The sequence below is a fragment of the Cygnus olor genome, chromosome 9, assembly GCF_009769625.2.
Source record: "Cygnus olor isolate bCygOlo1 chromosome 9, bCygOlo1.pri.v2, whole genome shotgun sequence".
Classification (NCBI taxonomy): domain Eukaryota; kingdom Metazoa; phylum Chordata; class Aves; order Anseriformes; family Anatidae; genus Cygnus; species Cygnus olor.
In genome coordinates, this window is record NC_049177.1 from 16,218,446 (window position 1) to 16,234,782 (window position 16,337).

General features: G+C 63.3%; 2 protein-coding genes across 2 annotated transcripts; one reads left to right on the forward strand and one right to left on the reverse strand.

The window, feature by feature from the left end:
• Position 1: 1 nt before the first annotated feature.
• Positions 2–10,412, forward strand: MUC4 (mucin 4, cell surface associated). Its single transcript, XM_040567776.1, is given in 24 exon segments — positions 2–666; positions 1,325–1,464; positions 1,711–1,875; positions 1,960–2,115; positions 2,339–2,469; positions 2,783–2,871; positions 2,988–3,374; positions 3,480–3,599; positions 3,802–4,004; positions 4,697–4,775; positions 4,950–5,120; positions 5,302–5,403; positions 5,609–5,845; positions 6,149–6,283; positions 6,416–6,594; positions 6,937–7,035; positions 7,839–7,903; positions 8,137–8,260; positions 8,262–8,334; positions 8,539–8,707; positions 8,793–8,963; positions 9,564–9,601; positions 9,741–9,838; positions 10,034–10,412. Coding segments are annotated over 24 exon segments (3,852 nt in total). The 5' UTR covers position 2; the 3' UTR covers positions 10,091–10,412.
• A 132-nt stretch (positions 10,413–10,544) lies between these two features.
• On the reverse strand, positions 10,545–16,167 carry LOC121074789 (mucin-4-like). The gene is made up of 12 exons (XM_040567311.1): positions 15,126–16,167; positions 14,486–14,536; positions 14,105–14,244; positions 13,755–13,919; positions 13,291–13,446; positions 12,910–13,040; positions 12,722–12,810; positions 12,206–12,385; positions 11,898–12,050; positions 11,522–11,641; positions 11,158–11,196; positions 10,545–11,008 (listed from the first exon to the last, which is right to left on the reverse strand). The coding sequence occupies exons 1-12, from the start codon at positions 16,165–16,167 to the stop codon at positions 10,992–10,994; spliced, it is 2,283 nt and encodes a 760-aa protein (XP_040423245.1). The 3' UTR covers positions 10,545–10,991.
• Positions 16,168–16,337: the final 170 nt, after the last annotated feature.

The following is a 16,337-nucleotide window of genomic DNA, read 5'->3' on the forward strand; positions in this document are numbered from 1 at the left end:
GCATGTCCCCTCCTGTGCTTGGGGACACCAGTCCGGCGGTGGTGGCATCCTCTGTGACACCCAGCACCGGTGCCACCGGTCCGGCAGCAGGAACAAGCGATGCCGGTCTCAGCACGGTCACAGCACCCTCCTCCACTGCCTCCAGCACCACCTCTGCTCTGTACAGCCCCCATGTCCCCCCTGGGCCACCCAGCGAGGCCACCAGCAGCACCCATGGCCCAGCTGCTGAGGACAAGCCCTCTGTCGGGGTGTCCTCGCTGAGCACTGCCAGCTCATATACATGGGAAACCACAGCCACATCCTGGACAGCCCCCGTCCCCGCCAGTGACACCGAAATGTCAGCTGGCTCCCCCAGCAGGGACACCCCCGTGGTGACCGGGCACACCACATCTGCCATGGCCAAGGCCACCAGCAGCACCCCGTCCCCCTCTGTCACCCACGATGTCCCCACCGCCCCGGGCAGGGTGACGAGCCACGATGCCAGCCCTGCGTTTGCTGCCGTGCCCAGCCTGGCCAGAGGGACCCCGCCAGCAGCCACCAGCCCCACCGGGGCAGCTCCTGCTTTGGGGACACAGAGGGGACCGGCCACCACACCGAGGACGCCTGCTCACACCACTTCCAGCCACGGACACCCACTGTCTGAGCCCCAGCCCAGCCACGGGCTCGGTAAGTCGATTTTCTTCCTCCTTGAGGCGATGAAGAGGAGGGGGCTGTCGGCTGGCACAGCACCGTGGTCACAGTAGGAAGAGTCCCAAAGCCCTGGGGGGGCTCGGCCCCATCCGTGCATCCCGAGCTCCCCGCTCACCACTGCAGGGGCCAAACCCTGCACCCCTTCCCCATCCCAGCTCTCCTCCTTTTCGTGTTTTTTTTTGCCTTAACTTTTACAGCTGAAGTGAGCGAAGTCACCAAAATACCTGCTCAGAATTTTGCCTAAATCCCACCCGGGAAGCAGCGGGGTTTGTAGGGTTAAGCATCCGCAGGCACAGAGCCCCCCCCCGCCCGCCTTAGGACGTGCCGGGCACAGCGCGTCGGGTTCATTATTCACGGCATTCCAGCCCAAAATTGGAGGAGTCACCGAAGTGGCTCATTTCCTCCAGATGCGAGCCCTGCTTGAGTCACCCAAGACCAAATTGGGTTAAAAATCGTGACAGCATCGGGGCGGGCGGGGGCACCCCGGGGGACGGCTCTCCGGAGGGGCTCTCCTCGTCTGTCATTCCTAAAATTGCATCCCACGGCACGAGGGCATGCTTGTCTTGGCTGCGAGAAAGCTGGGGCAGAAGTTAATCGTTTCTAACCTTCTCCATTAATCTCCTGCCCGTCCCAGGCCCGGCGGTGTCCCTGTACCCGTTTGGCACAGAGGGAGGTGACAGAGAGTGTGTCCAGAGGACGGTGGATTTTAATTCCCCCTTGTTCAAGCCGGAGATCGGGTTCCCCTTCGGGAAGGCGCTGCGTGACTCCCTCTACGTGAGTTTCTGTGGCCGCAGAGCATGTAAGGGATGTACAGCTCCATAGGAAAAAAAAAAAAAAAAAACACACACAGAGACACAAAAATGGAACAGAAACCTAATTTAATCTGAATGTTATTTTTTCCCAACTTAAAATAGACATTTACTGCTTGCACATGTGCAGAGTAGGGATTAAAATCCCCCCAGGCCAGGGGGAACCACCCGGGGAGCCGGGTGCCGGTGCCTAATGGGTGATTTCGGTTAGTTTACAGACAACGGGCAAATCATTTTCCCACCCACGGACAACGTCGTCCCCTCAAACCCCAACCCACCTGCCCGGGGATTCAGTGGCCGTGAGGCGCTGCCGACGGTGGCCGTGTTTTGGGAGGACGCAGATTTCTCGCATGGCGTTGGCACCACCTGGTACCAGGTCAGGGCTGCCGGGGACCTGCGCCCAGAGATCCCAGTGCCCCCATCAGCCCTCACCCACCGACCCCCCCCTTGCAAAAAGCAGGAGTACCCCACCCTCGGATCTACCCGAGACCCCCTCGTTCGTGATGTGGAGGCAAAAATTGAGAAATACCTGAAAACCTCTTACACAGCGAGATGGACCCTGAAGGTGACGTGGGAGAAGGCCCCGGCGTACCCGTCCCAGCAGGACGATGCTCAGGTGAGCACAGGGCAGATGACAAAGGGGACAGCCACCAGCGATGGATGGGGCATGGCAGAGCCCAGCTGGTTGGGGTATTTGGGGTCTCGCCTTGGTTTAGCCCAGCCCCACACCAGGGCACGGTGTATTTTTACATTTCAATCCTGCTGCATCCTCGATCTGCGCTTCGGGAGAGGGGAGGGAGGCTCTGGGGGTGCTAACGGGGCGCTGCGGGTTCCTGCAGACAAGCACGTACCAGGCCGTCCTCTCCACCGATGGGAACCAGTCCTTCGCCCTGCTGCTGTACCAGGACGGCGGAATGAGGTGGGACTACGCCGGGCTGGCAGCCGGGAACGTGCTGATCGGCTTCTCCAGGTGCCGTGTCCCCACGTCTGTGTGTGTTTTGGGGCACCTTGTATTCCTCCACCATGCTGGGGCCACCAGAGGCCTCCAGCCCAGGAGAGCCCAGCTCCCACCTCGCGTAACCCCATCCCATTTAAACCCTCTCTCTGCAAACTGGCAGGAAAACCCACGGAGCCCCCCAGCCTGAAATCCTGCCGGCCGCTCTGTGCCGAGCCATCGCCCCGCCGCAGCCCTTCCCCTTCTTGCTTGGCAGGCAGTGGTGATGGGGGACGTGGGAGGGAGACCCCAACCCAACCCTAACCCCAGACCCGCTCTCTTTACACAGCGGCGATGGGTATGCCCAAAACAACGAGCTGACTCAAAAGCCACCGGCTGTTAAGTACCGACCCGACCAGCACCGCAGCTCTGGCACCGGTACGGCACCCTTGGTCCGGGGCTGGGGGGGGACGGATGGTGTCAGGACCCCCCTGTGGGGTTTTGGTGGTCGCTGCAGCTCCAATGTGTGTGTTGTTCTCCTGTCGTCCCCCCAGACGTGCGGGGGCTGTGGCTGTACCGGCTGGACAGCCGCGGCCGGGTGAACTACCGGCTGCGGTGCCTGACGTGGCTGGAGGCACAGCCTGCCCCGGCCACCTGGAGGACGGAGCTGCCACCCTGCCCCTGCTCACGGCCCCAGGCCGAGCTGGACCCCCGCTACCGCCGGAGCAGAGGTGCTGAGCGTGGGGCTGAGCCCCCTCCCGCAGCCGGGGCGGCTGCCACCCCCCGGGATGTCTCAGACCCAGCAGACACCGCTGTGAGGGTGCTGCGCACCGCGTCCCCCAGCCGGGCGGGTGCTGGGGTGCGGTGTGTGTACCGAGGCACGAGCTTTCTGGAGGGCTGGCAGGAGAGAGCCTGGAGCCCACCCACCCACACCACGGCCGGTAAGTGGGCACAGTGCTCCCTAAAGCACCCACAGGGTCCCCCCATGCACCGGGTGTTCTCCAGGCGCAGCGGGGTCCCAGCACCCATCTGCCCTCCTCCCACAGACGAGGAGCTGGAGGCGTTCGAGTGGTGCTGCCGGCGCGTGGGGAAGCCCCGGTTCTGCACCAGGTTTGCCGAGAAGAGACCGAGGACCGGCTGCGAGGGATACGTGCCGCCCACCCCCGGTGAGTCCCCGGGGTCCCTGTCCTCTGTGCTGGGGCGGGTGGCACGGCCATATGTAGTCCCCGTGCCAGGCAGAGCCACCCGCACTTCGCAGCATCCTGATGGAGACTGCTGAGCACTGTGATTTGCCCTCCTCCATGCGATGACACCAGCATTCGTTTTCCTTCCTCCCCCCAAAATATCTCCATCTCCTTCGGACCCCAGCCAGTGCCTTCGGGGACCCCCACATCACCACCCTGGATGGCCTCACCTACACGTTCAATGGCCTCGGGGACTTTGTCCTGTTGCTGGCCGGCGATGCCCAGAGCAGCTTCGTGCTGCAAGGGCGCACGGCCCGGACCGGCACAGCCCAGGCCACCAACTTCGTGGCCTTCGCTGCCCAGTACGTCTCCAGCACCACCACCACAGTGAGTAGGAGTGACCGAGGAATCGGTTTGAGCATCTAACGGGACAGATCCCTTGGGCAGTTGGGGTGTTGCATCTGCACGTACCTACAAGTGCTCGGGACCAGAGGAGCATCCTGCCACCTCCCGTCAGCCCAGCAAGCTGCTAAGGGCAGTGGGTTGGGCTAAGACTAACGAGGCACGGCTCTGACACCTCTTGCAAGCTGTCCAGCATGGGCCTGGAGCCCTGCAGGGACACGGGCTGCTCCAGCCCTCCCACTGCACCCCGACCACCGGTCTCCTTTGGACATGGTAGTGCCTGTGCGTGCTCTTCCTTGCTTTGCAGAATTGCTCCCCGCACCCTTTTCAGTAAGCAACATCTCCCAGTGTCACCAGAAGGAGCCCCTGAGCAGCAGGAGAGAGCCTGGAGCCCACCACTGCAGCTCTCCATGTTCCAAGGGTCAGCCAAGCAGCGGTGGCAGCCTGGATGTGCCCCGGGACGGTGGCAGCGGGGAGCAGTTCTCCGTCTTCACCCACACAACCACCCAAGCTGCATTGTATTGCATTTGCTTGGGGTGACGAGCGTGCTAGTATGGCCCCCGGGCTGAATATCTCTGCTGGGGCTGGAGAAGGATGGGGTGTAACATCACGTCCCGAGCAGGAGGTGGGGAGGGACGAGCGGAGGGGCTGATGGGGACATCCATTGCCATTTGCAGGTTGAGTGGACTTTGGGGAGCCAGGGTGACATCCAAGTCCTCCTGAACTACCAAACCATCCAGTTTTCCTACTCCCAAGGTGAGCAGGAGGTGGTGATAAAATGTTCAGTGTGTCTGGGGGGGTTGAGGGGTGTCCCCATCCCACGGGGACCTGGCCAGGGGGATGGGGAGAGCTCCCCTCCCCGAATTCAGAGGCATCACTTCAGACCCAGACTCACGTGGGCTCTCCCCTTGTGTTCATATCCCCTTGCAGACATGGGTGCCGAGGTGCACTACAGCCCTGGGGTGCTGCTGGTCAACACCTCCTCCGTCACGGCCACCTTTGACGGCACCGTCTCCATCTCCATCTCAGCCAGCGCCGGGCTCCTCAGCGTGGTGTGCAGCCTGCCGGATCGGTACCGCAACAGCACCAAGGGCCTCCTGGGTGAGGGCACTGCCAGCTGGGCCACAGCAGCCTCATTTCTCCTCCGGCATGCTTGCAGGGCCAGGGTGCAAGGTCCCCTTCCCACCCCAAAGCAGGCGGCAGAGGTGGTGGGAGCGTGGTTCTGGGTGTCCCCGGGTGACACTGGAGGTGGGACCCCAATCCTGCGGTGGTGCTCCCACAGGTGTGTGGAACAACAACCCCGCAGATGACTTCCAGATGTCAAACGGGACCAGCATCCCTGTGAACAGCAGCGAGGAGGAGATCTTCAGCTACGGGATGACCTGTAAGGCTGGGCTTGGGATCCACCCTGGCCATCCCCGCACTCCAACACCTTCTGGCCACGCTTTGGCTAGGGGGATTTGGACATTTCTCTCGGCAAGACTGGTGCCAGGGAACCCTTTGGTCTCTTCATTGCTCCATGTAAACCATCCCTGAAGAGAACGAACTTTAAAAACCAAAGGCCCTACCCACGGTGTGCTCTCTTGCAGGGGCTGTTGGAGAGCACAGCCTGTTCGCCCAGCCCTTGGCCACACCGGAGAAGAACTTCACCCCCATCTTCTTGTCTCGGCTGCAGCAGGAGAATGAAAGCCAGTACCAGCGGGCAGCCTCGCAGTGCCGCGGCAGCAAGGAGTGCGTCTACGATACGCTGAGCACAGGGGACGTGACCCTGGGCCTGGCCACCCAGAGCCTCGTGGAGGACTTCCAGGAGAAGAAGACGGCGCTCAGTAAGTGGAGCAGGTCCTCAGCTCCACGAGGGCATGGGCTTGGATAACGACTCCTGAGGTCCAAGGTCTTGGATTTTTCTCCACACCTGGGAGATGCCACCAGCAGGATAGATGCCACCAAGGTCTTGAGTTGCATTGCCTGGCTGGCTGCTCTCCAGCCCTGGAGATGCCATCTAGGGGGGATTTTTGGTGGGCGGTCACAGCTACACCTGCCTGGGGTCTGTCCCCTCCTGGCCAAGAGGGACACAGAGCCAAAGGATGCCAAGGCCACACGGCAAGCACACCGGGCTGCTGTTTCCTCAGACGCCTTCCCTCCCGTCATCACCGGCGACCCGTCGCTCACAGCCTTCAGGACAGAGCGGGTCACGAGGCAGTACCGAGCTGAGGGGCCGGGCGCGCTCTTTGTCCCCCACATCTCCCCAGAGCTCAACATTTCGGGTAGGGATGGGGACAGCGGGCAGCCGGGGCAGGATGGGCACCGCACAGACGCCGGGCTCCAGGGGGAACCCCTCCAGGAGGACAGGGATGTGACCCCCACTGCGTGCCCACCTCCTCCTCTGGCTCCTTTAGAGAACGGCACCCTGACGTGGGAGCCCCGCGGGACGGCCCCGCTCAGCGTCACCTTGCAGGCCGTGGGCTCCCAGCACCTCGCCGCCCTCCTCCAGCTCAGCTTCACCCTCTGCAGCTGCCGCACGAGCCACGAGTGCGACTACAACGACACGGCCACTGTCAACGGCTCCTCCCTGCAGGTAACAGCATGGGGCAGCGCCACGTGCCAGGAAGCTCCTCCGGCACCATCCTCTCCGCCCATCCATCCTCGTGTCCCCTAAGCCGGTGTCCCCATCCCCTTGGCAGCTGGCAGCCTGCAGGTGTGACGACGGCTACTCGGGTCCCTTCTGCCAGCACCCGCCGGACCCTTGCGCCCAGGGGTGCTTCCCCGGGGTGGGCTGTGACCCGCTCGCCGGCTGCGACCCCTGCCCGCCCGGCCTGATGGGTGACGGGAGGCACTGCTCAGGTGATGAGGGCTGGCTTTGGGGAGGAATGGGGTGCCAAAGGGCTTTGCCTGGTGCCATGCAGCGTTGTCCCCGCAGATATCGATGAGTGCGCGCAGGGGACGGCGTGTCCGGGGAACGGCACCTGCACCAACACCGTGGGCAGCTATACCTGCTCCTGCCCACCTGGTGTGGAGGGTGAGTGATGGCATCCTGGGATGTGCTTTGGGATCTCAGCCCCAAAAAAGGCAAAAAAAAAAAAAAAAAAAAAAAAGAGGGGAAGAAAGGCATCGCAGCGTGGGAGCGGCGAGGATGGAGCAGTGCACTTTGACCAGTGCCTGCCCCTGAGCCGTGTGGGCGCAGATTGGTGTCCCCGTGTCACCCCTGCTCCTGTCCCGCAGGCGAGGGGCCGGGCTGTGGCACAGCCTGCTGGTCCCGCTCCTGCCCCGAGGGCTTCTGCAGCAATGGGGGACGCTGCCACCTGCACCCCTCCTCCTGTGCGCCCGCCTGTGTGTGTCCCCCGGCCTTCACTGACCAACGCTGCTTGGTGGCAGGGGGGGACTTTCGACCCCCGGCCAGCCCAGGTGGGTGCCTGTGCCCCATGCCCCATCCCAGCTTGGCCAGCCCTGGGGCACAAAAGGCACCGCTGTGGTTTTGCCTGGCAGATCTGCCCCGGAGGAGTGTGCGTCTGCGGGTCAGGGCTCTGCAAAATGCCACAGCTGGGGAAGTCAATGTCACCGTACGTAGCTGGCAGGGGACAGGGTGTCACTGTGGCTCAGGGACGGGGGGATGTCATGGCGTGGGGTGCCCGTGCCTCCTGCACCCTGTGCATCCCCTCCCATGGCATCCCATCAGCTCCTGGAGCATGGCCATCGCCTTTCCGCATGCTCCCTGCTGCCATGTGCCAGGTCCCCAAGGCAGGAACGAGGCCTGAGTAGCCCTTGGGGCTGGGGCACGGTGCCTGCAGCCTTCCACTAATCCCCCCACACCCCTCAGCACAGGTCTCGGCCATCCTGGGCTCCCTGGAGGTGAAGGCTTTCCAGAGCAACACCAACATCACCCGCATGTGAGTGTCGAGCAGACGAGGCAAGGGTTGGGGCACAAAGGGCATTTCCCCCTGGGCCACCCAGGATTCTATTTATCCAGCCCCAAAACTGTTAAACCCTTGGAAATACCTTACAGTAATGAGCCCCCTTCTTTCCCTCCCTGCCCACACGTGGGGAAACTGAGGCACGGTGCAGCCTGGCCGCCCTGCTCAGTGCTGGTGGGGATGCCAGCAGCCAGCTCCTCTCTCCGCAGGGCAGCTGCTGGCTTCACCTTCGCCGTGGTGGCCGAGTTCAACTACGGCAGCAGCGGCTCCGTGATCCGCTTCCTGAACGAGGAGCTGGTGGGGGCCATTGCCAGCGCCTTCAACGAGCGGCGGGGGACAGCGGGACGTGGGCACACACATCCTCTTTGAGCACCTGCACCTGGACAATGTCACCGACATGGTGAAACGTGAGTGCCCCTGGCACCGTGGTGTCCCCACGGCCCATCCCCTGCCACCCGGCATGCCCTGGGGTTTGTGGGGTGGAGGAGAGGGGTCGGTGGTGATTCCCATCCAAGGGATCCGGCTCTGGGGGACCTGGGGATGCTGCCCCAAAACCCAGGGACGCCCCAAATTATGGGCCACACAGCCAAACCTGTGCCATCTCTCGCCAGTGACGGTGGCGGAGCTGAGGCACTACTTCTCCTGCGCTCTGTACGGCTACGAAGGCTACCAGCTTGACTACGTGGGGACCACTGGCTTCCTCTGCATCTCCCCTTGCAAGAAAGGCTACTGCCAGCACGGCGGCCGGTGCCGGCACCTGCCCGAGGGCCCCATGTGCAGGTAGGTAGCAGTGACACCATGGTGGAGGACACCCCATGTGGCCGCCTCTCCCCACAGCCAAACCTTGTCTCCGTCCCCTCCGCAGCTGCACCCCCTTCTCCATCTTCTCCCCGGCCGGTGCACGGTGCGAGCAGCTCGCCGTCAGCCTCGCCGCCTTCCTCGGCATCCTGCTGGGGGCCCTGGCTTTGCTCTGCCTCCTGCTTGCCGCCGCCTGCCTCGCCTTGCACCTCTGCCGCCGGCACCGGGACCCCTGGGGGTGAGTGAGGGGCTCGGGGCAGCGGGGGCTGGACCCACACGGGATGGGTGCTGTGGGGTGTGAGAGCAGCAGGGAATTTTGGCGGGGCCTCAGGAGGAGGTTTGCCAGAATGAAAATGTAGTGGAAAATCCATCCTGGGGAAAAAAGGGCAAAGGGTGCTGCTGCCCTGGGGAAGGGGCTGAGCAGGGCCCAGCCCCTGCTGCAGGTACCTGGTACAATAACATCAGCGGGGTGACTTCAGCTTCCTTTTTCGCCCCCATGTCAGAGATTATTTGCATTTCTTCCTCATCCCACCCAGTGCTTGGTTACAGAAGGGCTTTCCATTTGACTTGAATTTGAATGCCATCCAAATGTTCTCCACTGAAACTCATGGTCCCCTGGAAAGAGTTGGGCAGGGAAGTGTTGGCTGTCACTTGTACTTGGGGCAGGGCAAGAAACAGTGTGTGTGTGCAATAGCAGGGGCTTTTTTCCCTTAAATCCCTGTCCCGAAGCCCCATCTACCCCACACTCAGTCACTGCTCCCCACACTGGAAATGGGACAAGGCGGGGGCTCTCCCAGCTCCCCTGACCCGTTGTCCCCATTCTGTGCCCCTCTCCTAGGACCAAGGACACCTTCTGGAGGCCTCGGCAGTTCTCCTGTGAGCACACCCTGCAACCTAACCCAGCCTGCCTCTGCTTTGTGCGGCAGCCGTGCCCCAGCTCGGGCACATGCTGGGTCACTGGGGTGGCTCTGTGCCCCCCGGTGTCCCCCAGCTCTGCTCCTCTCCCCCACCCCAGCCCTGACCAAGGCAGCAGCGAGAGCAGAGAGCACCCGTTCCCACGGCTCAGGAAGGCTCTGGGAGCCGCAGCTCCAGGCCATCGACCCATCCGTCCAGGTCTGCCTGGGGTTATTGTCCCCTGCGTGGGGTGGCGCTGGCCTGGCCGGGCACCAACGTCCTTGTCCCGGGGCTCAAAGTCCATCAGAGCTGCCCTGCGGTGCCCACTCCCAAAGCATCGGAGACGTCGGGGGCTGCACTGCTACTGGGCCTTGTAGCAAAACCAGCACCGCTTGTCCCATCCCTTCTTTGCAGATAAGGATCAAGAGACCCCAGGTCAGGGCTCCGAGCCAACCTGCCCTGCAGCCGTAGCCTCCATGCAGCCTCCCCAGCAGCGAGATGTGGCCGCTCCCGGGGGTCCCAGCATCCGTGCCCACCCGGGGCAGGGGCAGGATCGGATGGGGGGCTCCGGGCACGTGCCCGCTGGGCATGGTGCATCGCATCTGGGGGCTGTGGGAGGTGCCTGTGCTACTGGGGGGCTGCTTGGGTCAGCAAAGCGGGGGTCTCGCCTTCTGCTGAGGACCTGCAGAAGTGACTGGGGTCATCCATGGGTGAGTCTGTCTGGTGTGGCCCTGCACAGCACAGCTGGACCCAGGGATCATGACCCATTATGAACAGAATAAATGTGAAATGACAGCACGCTGCTGCGTAGTGTGCGCACCCCACCTCACAGCTCCCCCAGATTGGACTGGTCAGGCCCTGGTCCCCGCTCCAAGCCTGCTCCCTTCCTCCTCCTGCCCCCCCCCGACAGACACCACAGTGATGCTCAGACCCTCCGGCACTTTATTGAAGAGACTAGATTTAACAAGGACTACTTGTGGTTTCAGAAGAAGTGCAGATGTTCTCTCACACTCACAAATTACTATTTTTCTCCCAACATTTCTGATCATGGGGGTGGCCCCATGCAAGGTGACCCGAACCCCCCCGCCAGCACAGGAGGTAGCGCCAGACCTCGCCCGGCCAGCCCCAGGCAGGGGAGCAGGGACAAGGGACACGGTGGCACTGCCTGTCCCCCTGCCACCAGCGATGAGGTGGCAGCCTGGGGGGAAACGAGAACTTCTACGGTGAAGGCGACCACTGGCACGGGGTGACCACTGCCGGGGGGAGCGGGGACACGCAGGGGGACACTCAGGTTTGCTGGGTGTGGTGGGGAGCAAAGGACTCAGAGGATCAGCCGTGGTCCAGACCGCATTGTGGATGTGCATCCCCTGAGTTACTCATCCTCCTCATCTGCAAAGAAGTGGTGAGAGCTTGGCCATCTCCTACCTGAGGGTCTGGGGTGAGCAGCGACCCCCCAAGGGGATTTCTGCCTTCTGGGGAGGGGGCAGCAGGACTGAGGAGTGGAGGCTGGTGGAGAGGAGCCCCCTGAGCCCGCTCACCTCTCTGCTCCTCTGAGTCGTTGTCTTCTGAGGAATCTGCTGTGGATTGCAAGAAAGACCCAGGTCAGCTCACACCTAGAGCCGCTGTCACTGTGGTGATGCCACGGCCAGGTGCCTGCCTAGGGGAGGGATTGGGTGCTGCACGGAGGAACTGGGTGCCGTATGGAGGAACTGGGCGCTGTATGGAGGTACTGGGTGCTGCACGGAGCTGCTGGGTGCTGCACGGAGCAGCGGGACCCAACCTGCTTACCCTCCCCATCTGACCTGCCCAGGGCTCTTGTTGCACTAACCGGGGGTGGCTGGGATGTCCCCCGCTTTGGCACAGAGGTTGCATCACCCCAGCACACAGGGGCTGGGAACCCACCCATGCCAAGTGCCTGGTATCCGTCACAGCCGATCCTCGGCCTCTTCTCGCCGTAGCGGGCGCAGAGGCGGGCGCTTGCCGCCTGGTTGCAGCACCAGTCGTACAGCTTCAGCTCCTGGTCTGGGGGCAAGGATTAAAGAAATCAGAAGCAGGGGCTGAGGAGGGGAGAAGAGTGGGGGCAACTGGCTCCAAGCAAGCAGGGCGCTCGCCGCAGCACAGCCCCGTGCACCCCCAAAGTGCCAGAAGACAGGGTGGCACGGGGATTAAAACGATTTACAGGCTCCAGTTGGTGCCGTGCAGCTTGGCACAGGGATGCTTCCAGCCCACCCACGCCTTGGTTGGCAGCTCTGGGATGCCCGAGGCCGGCTGTGCTTACCACGGTATGGGGACGCCTGTCTGGAGGACCTCCAGTACCTCTCCTGCCGCCCCTCCACGAGCTGCCCCCGGCTGTCGTACAGGCAGCGCACGCCGGCACCGTACCGGTTGGGAGAGGCAGAGTGCAGCATGGACACACGGGCAGACCACCAGCCTAAAACGGGGCTGCCATCAGCTTTTGGGCGCTGCAGGGGTCCCAAAGGGGGATGGCGGGGTCCCCCCCCAGAGGGGACACCGAGGAGGGGACACCCAGGAGGGGACACCCAGCCACCCCGCAGGGGACACGCTGGGCACGGCGGTGCCACTTGCCTCCCCGGCTGCTCTTGAAGCGCGGGTCCTGCTGCCCTTGCTGCAGGGAGCAGGGGCAGGCGGGCAGGTCCTGGCTCCACGTCCGCGGCTCCTGCTGCCGCCCCGTCCACGCCAGGCACTTCAGGCGGTAGTTGATGCCCACGCGGCTCTCCAGCTTGTACAGCCACAGCCCACGGAGATCTGTGCAGGAGGGGAGGCACGAGATGTGACCGGGATGCCCCCAGCCCCGGGACCCCATACACAACAGTCCCCCAACGCCAGGGAAATGGGGGGAGCAGCACTTGACAAAGAAGAAATGCCCAGGACACAGCCATGGCACCAAAAATTGATGTGCCAAGGGTGTTTCAGGCTCAGCCTCAAGGCGCAGCTGGTGCCCAGGGGTGGCATTTTATGTGCTCAGGGCGAATCCCACTGACAATGACCTCTCTGAGAGCCTTGCTGCACCAGCTGGATTCCACCCCCGTCCTGGGGATGTCCCCATCCCCCTGCAGAGCTTCCCCGGGCCGTTGCCCCTACCTGTGTTGTATCCCCTGAACTGGTCAGGGCGATATTTGGCAGCCGGGGGTCCTTGAGTCAGGTCATCGTTGTGGTAAGAGCCATCCCCGCTGCGCAGAGGGAAGGGGGAGAGTCAGGCATCGCCCTTCCCGGCTCGGATCACCCAGCAGCCCTGGTGCAGCCCTGTGCTATAACACCACGCGCAGTACCTGGTGTAGCCGATGAGCGCGTTCGCAGCCGGCAGCTGGCTGTAATCCCACCGCATGCCCCCGTCCTGGTACAGGAGCAGGACGTAGGACCTGAAGCCGTCGGTGGTGAGGACCGCCTGGTACGTGTTAGTCTGGGGAGAAGCATGGCAGGCGGGTAAGAAGCCAAGCAAAGCTGCTGGGTTTAAAACTAAATTTAAAATAGGGTGTGGGTCGCTGCAGGTGGTGGTGGAGAGAGGGCCTGGCTTCCTGACACGACAAATGGAGGCTGGGCGGCTTCAGGACTGACATTTTTGGCAGAACCGGCTCCTTCTGTGCAGGCACCCATGGGTGCAGCTCTCACCTTTAGCACCCGGCCACCCCCGAGCCCCGGCAGCCCCTTACCCTCCGGCTGTCGCCCCGCGCGCCGTAGGCAGGCGCCTTGTCCCAGGTGACCTTCAGGGTCCAGGCTGCAGAGTAGGAGGACCTCAGGTACCGCCGGACCTTCGCCTCCACGTCACGGATGAAGGGCGGCTTCTCCGAATTCAGGGTGAGGAACTCCTGCGGGTTTAGGGTGCGCACACATGCTTTGTCTCCCAGCAAAGCGCAGGCGGCGCTGAATTTTGGGTCTCAAAGGGAGATCCGCTTGTGATGCTCCGTACTGAGACACGGGTTTGGCTGGCAGAGCCTTTCCGCCCAGCCTCTGTGCAGGTGATGGACTCACACAGGACCAAAACCTCTTAGATCTGGCCCAGAAAATTGAAATGCCACCGGCCAACCCCATCGATCATACATCCCAAGGGGCATCCTCAAACATGGATCACCTAAAGGTGCTTAACGCGGTCACGCACAAGGATGGCTTCACCCACCTGATAAAAGGTGGTGCCGGTGCCCCTGGAGAAGTCGGCGTTGTCCCAAAACACGGCGATCATGGGCACCTCCTCGTGGCCGTTGAACCCCCCGGGAGGCGGGTTGGGGGATGTGGGGATGCTGCTGTCGGAGGCTGGGAAGATGATCTGGCCATTGTCTGTAAACTGAGCACAGGGGGAGGAGATGAAATGGCCACAAAGTCACCTCCTGACGCAAACGGACCCTGCAAGCATCCCAACCAACCCGTGCCTGCATGAATCCCAAGCCGGGCCCCAGCTCCTGGTGTCTCCCCAAGGTTTTTAGGGGATGGCCGCCCACCCTGCAGCAAGTCAGGGCAATGCAGACTCACGTAGAGAGAGTCACGGAGGGTTTTCCCAAACGGGAACCCAGTCTCGGGCTTGAAAAGGGGAGAGTTGAAGTCCACTCTCCTTTCCACGTACTCGCGGTCATTTTCCCTTGGTCCGTATCCATAGAGGGACACAGCTGCGACTAAAACAGAAAAACAAACAAACAAACAAACAAAAACAGAAAAATAATAATAATAAAAAAAAAACTTGGTTATAGCAAAACCTTTGGTCTGTGCCAACACAAATGGCTGAAACAATTCTGCATTCAGAGACACAGGCTGGGCAGCAGGAGGATGGGGGACACCGGGACACCCTGCACATCACCTTCCCTTGCAGGAACCCTCTCCCACCCCTCTCCCTGCCCTACCCGGTGCATCACCTACCTGTGGGGCCGGGCGGAGGGACTGGGGCAGCTGCTGCTGATCGTGGTGGAGCTGGAAACGTGAAGGATGATGCACGGGTGGCGAGAGAGGCTGCCTCATTTTTCCCTGGCCCCGGCAGCCCCTTCTTGCCCCCAGGGCTGGGAGCTGGCAGGGTTGGGCTGCAGGACACGGCTGGATGCAGGGTGGTGGGGAGAGACCCCCCCTGGGCTCCCCCCTGGCCTGGGATGGGTGCGGGGACGCTCGCCCCGCCGGCGGCAGGGACCCCATTTGCAGGGGTGGCACTGCCCAAGGAGGGGTGCAGGACTGGGGGCGATGAACCCCCGGCAGGTCCCGGCCCCGGGATTTTGGGCAGGGGGCTGCCAGCAGTGGGGCCAGTGGGAGGAAGGACAGAGAGAGACCCCGGGCTGCCCCCCGCCAGGGGCTGAGTGGGGGTCTCCAAGGCTCCCCCAGCTCCTCCTGGTCCTACAGAGACACTGGGACGTGGTTCCCCAGGCACAGGGCCATCGGTGTCCCCTCTGCCTTCAGCCACCGAGGGTCTGGGGGGGACCACGGGGCCCCCAGGCTGGAGAGGAGGAAGGAAGGCAGCAGCCCCCCCCCACGGCAGCCCCCAGCTCTCCCCGTGTCCCCGCGCCCCACTCACTTCCAGAAACCGGAGAGGAAACTGGTGGGGGGCGAGCAGCCACCCCCTCTGCTGCATCCTCTCTCTCTGAGGCTGGAGGCAGAGCAGGGGCAGTGTTGGGGGGCGCGGGGGCATGTGGGGACTCTTCTCCCAAAGGTGCTGGCATCCCTGAGGCCATTTCATATTCGGGGGACCCTGGCAGAGTGCTCCCAGCACCTGCCACCGCTGCAGTCAGTGGGGAGCCCAGTGCCAAGGGGCTGCTCCCACTTGGGGTGCCGGAGGCAGAGGGGGGGCCCCCGTTGGGTGCTGGTGCTGAGCTCCCCCCCATGCCCCCAGCAGAGGCAGCCAGCAAGGGGCTGGAGGCATCCGGGGCCACCGGGACCAGGGGCTGCACCTCCCAGGGAGAGGACAGGACGGAGGGGGCCAGCACCCCTGATGTGATCTGGATGATGGCCCCTGCCCCGTCTGCTGTGCCGGCACCAGGGGAAGGTGCCCAAGGGGCCGAGGCTCCCGTTTCTCCTCCAGCCAGCTGCACCACGTTGGTTTGGCTCAGGTTCGCATCAGAGAGCCCGAGGTCGGCGCCGCTCTGGATGCCGGGGGCAGGCACAGGGGTCTCCTCATCGCCTTGGGGGCCAGCAGCCTCCAGGCCTGGGCTCAGTCCTACACCAGCTCCACCAGCTCCAGGACCTCCTGCTCCCTCAGCAGCTCCACCGCTTGTCCGGGCTGAAGAAGATCCCTCGGGAGATGGAGAGGGAGATGCAGAGTGCAGCACGGCTCCCGTTCCTCCACCAGAGGCTCCAGCTGCTCCATCCAGGTCCTGGGACACCCCCAGGGACTCCCCATTGCCAGCCCCAGCCCCTTCGCCCCCACCTCCTCCTGCAGGAGGATGGGCGCCAGGACCAGCACCCAGGGCAGGCTGCACAGCACTGGGAGCTGCGTCCACTCCTCCCAGGGCACCTGGGCTGGCTGAATCCAAAACAGAGGGTGCTGTGAGTGTGTCACCGGGAGAGGCGGGACCGGGCAGGGACACGGCACCAGGCAGTAGATCCGTCCCGACCTCCATCCCAGCGCCAGGAGAGGAGCTCAGGGATGGCTCAGACCCAGTCCCGCTGCCTCCCAGCGCCTGCCCCTCTGCTCCCAGCACCCCCAGCTCTGCGCCGGGCTGGACCCCGAGGGTGGGCGATGGGGGTCCCACGGGTCCATGCGATGCTGAGCCGGGGGCATCCAGTGTCG

Bases quoted from the DNA above. Each gene is read 5' to 3' on its own strand.
- LOC121074789 (XM_040567311.1), bottom strand. From the start codon at position 16,167: ATGGAGGTCGGGACGGATCTACTGCCTGGTGCCGTGTCCCTGCCCGGT. The intron at 12,051-12,205 runs GCAAGTGGCACC...GCCCCGTTTTAG, and splicing joins CTTCAAGAGCAGCCGGGGAG to GCTGGTGGTCTGCCCGTGTG. The intron at 11,642-11,897 runs GTAAGCACAGCC...CCTTGCCCCCAG, and splicing joins ACAGGCGTCCCCATACCGTG to ACCAGGAGCTGAAGCTGTAC.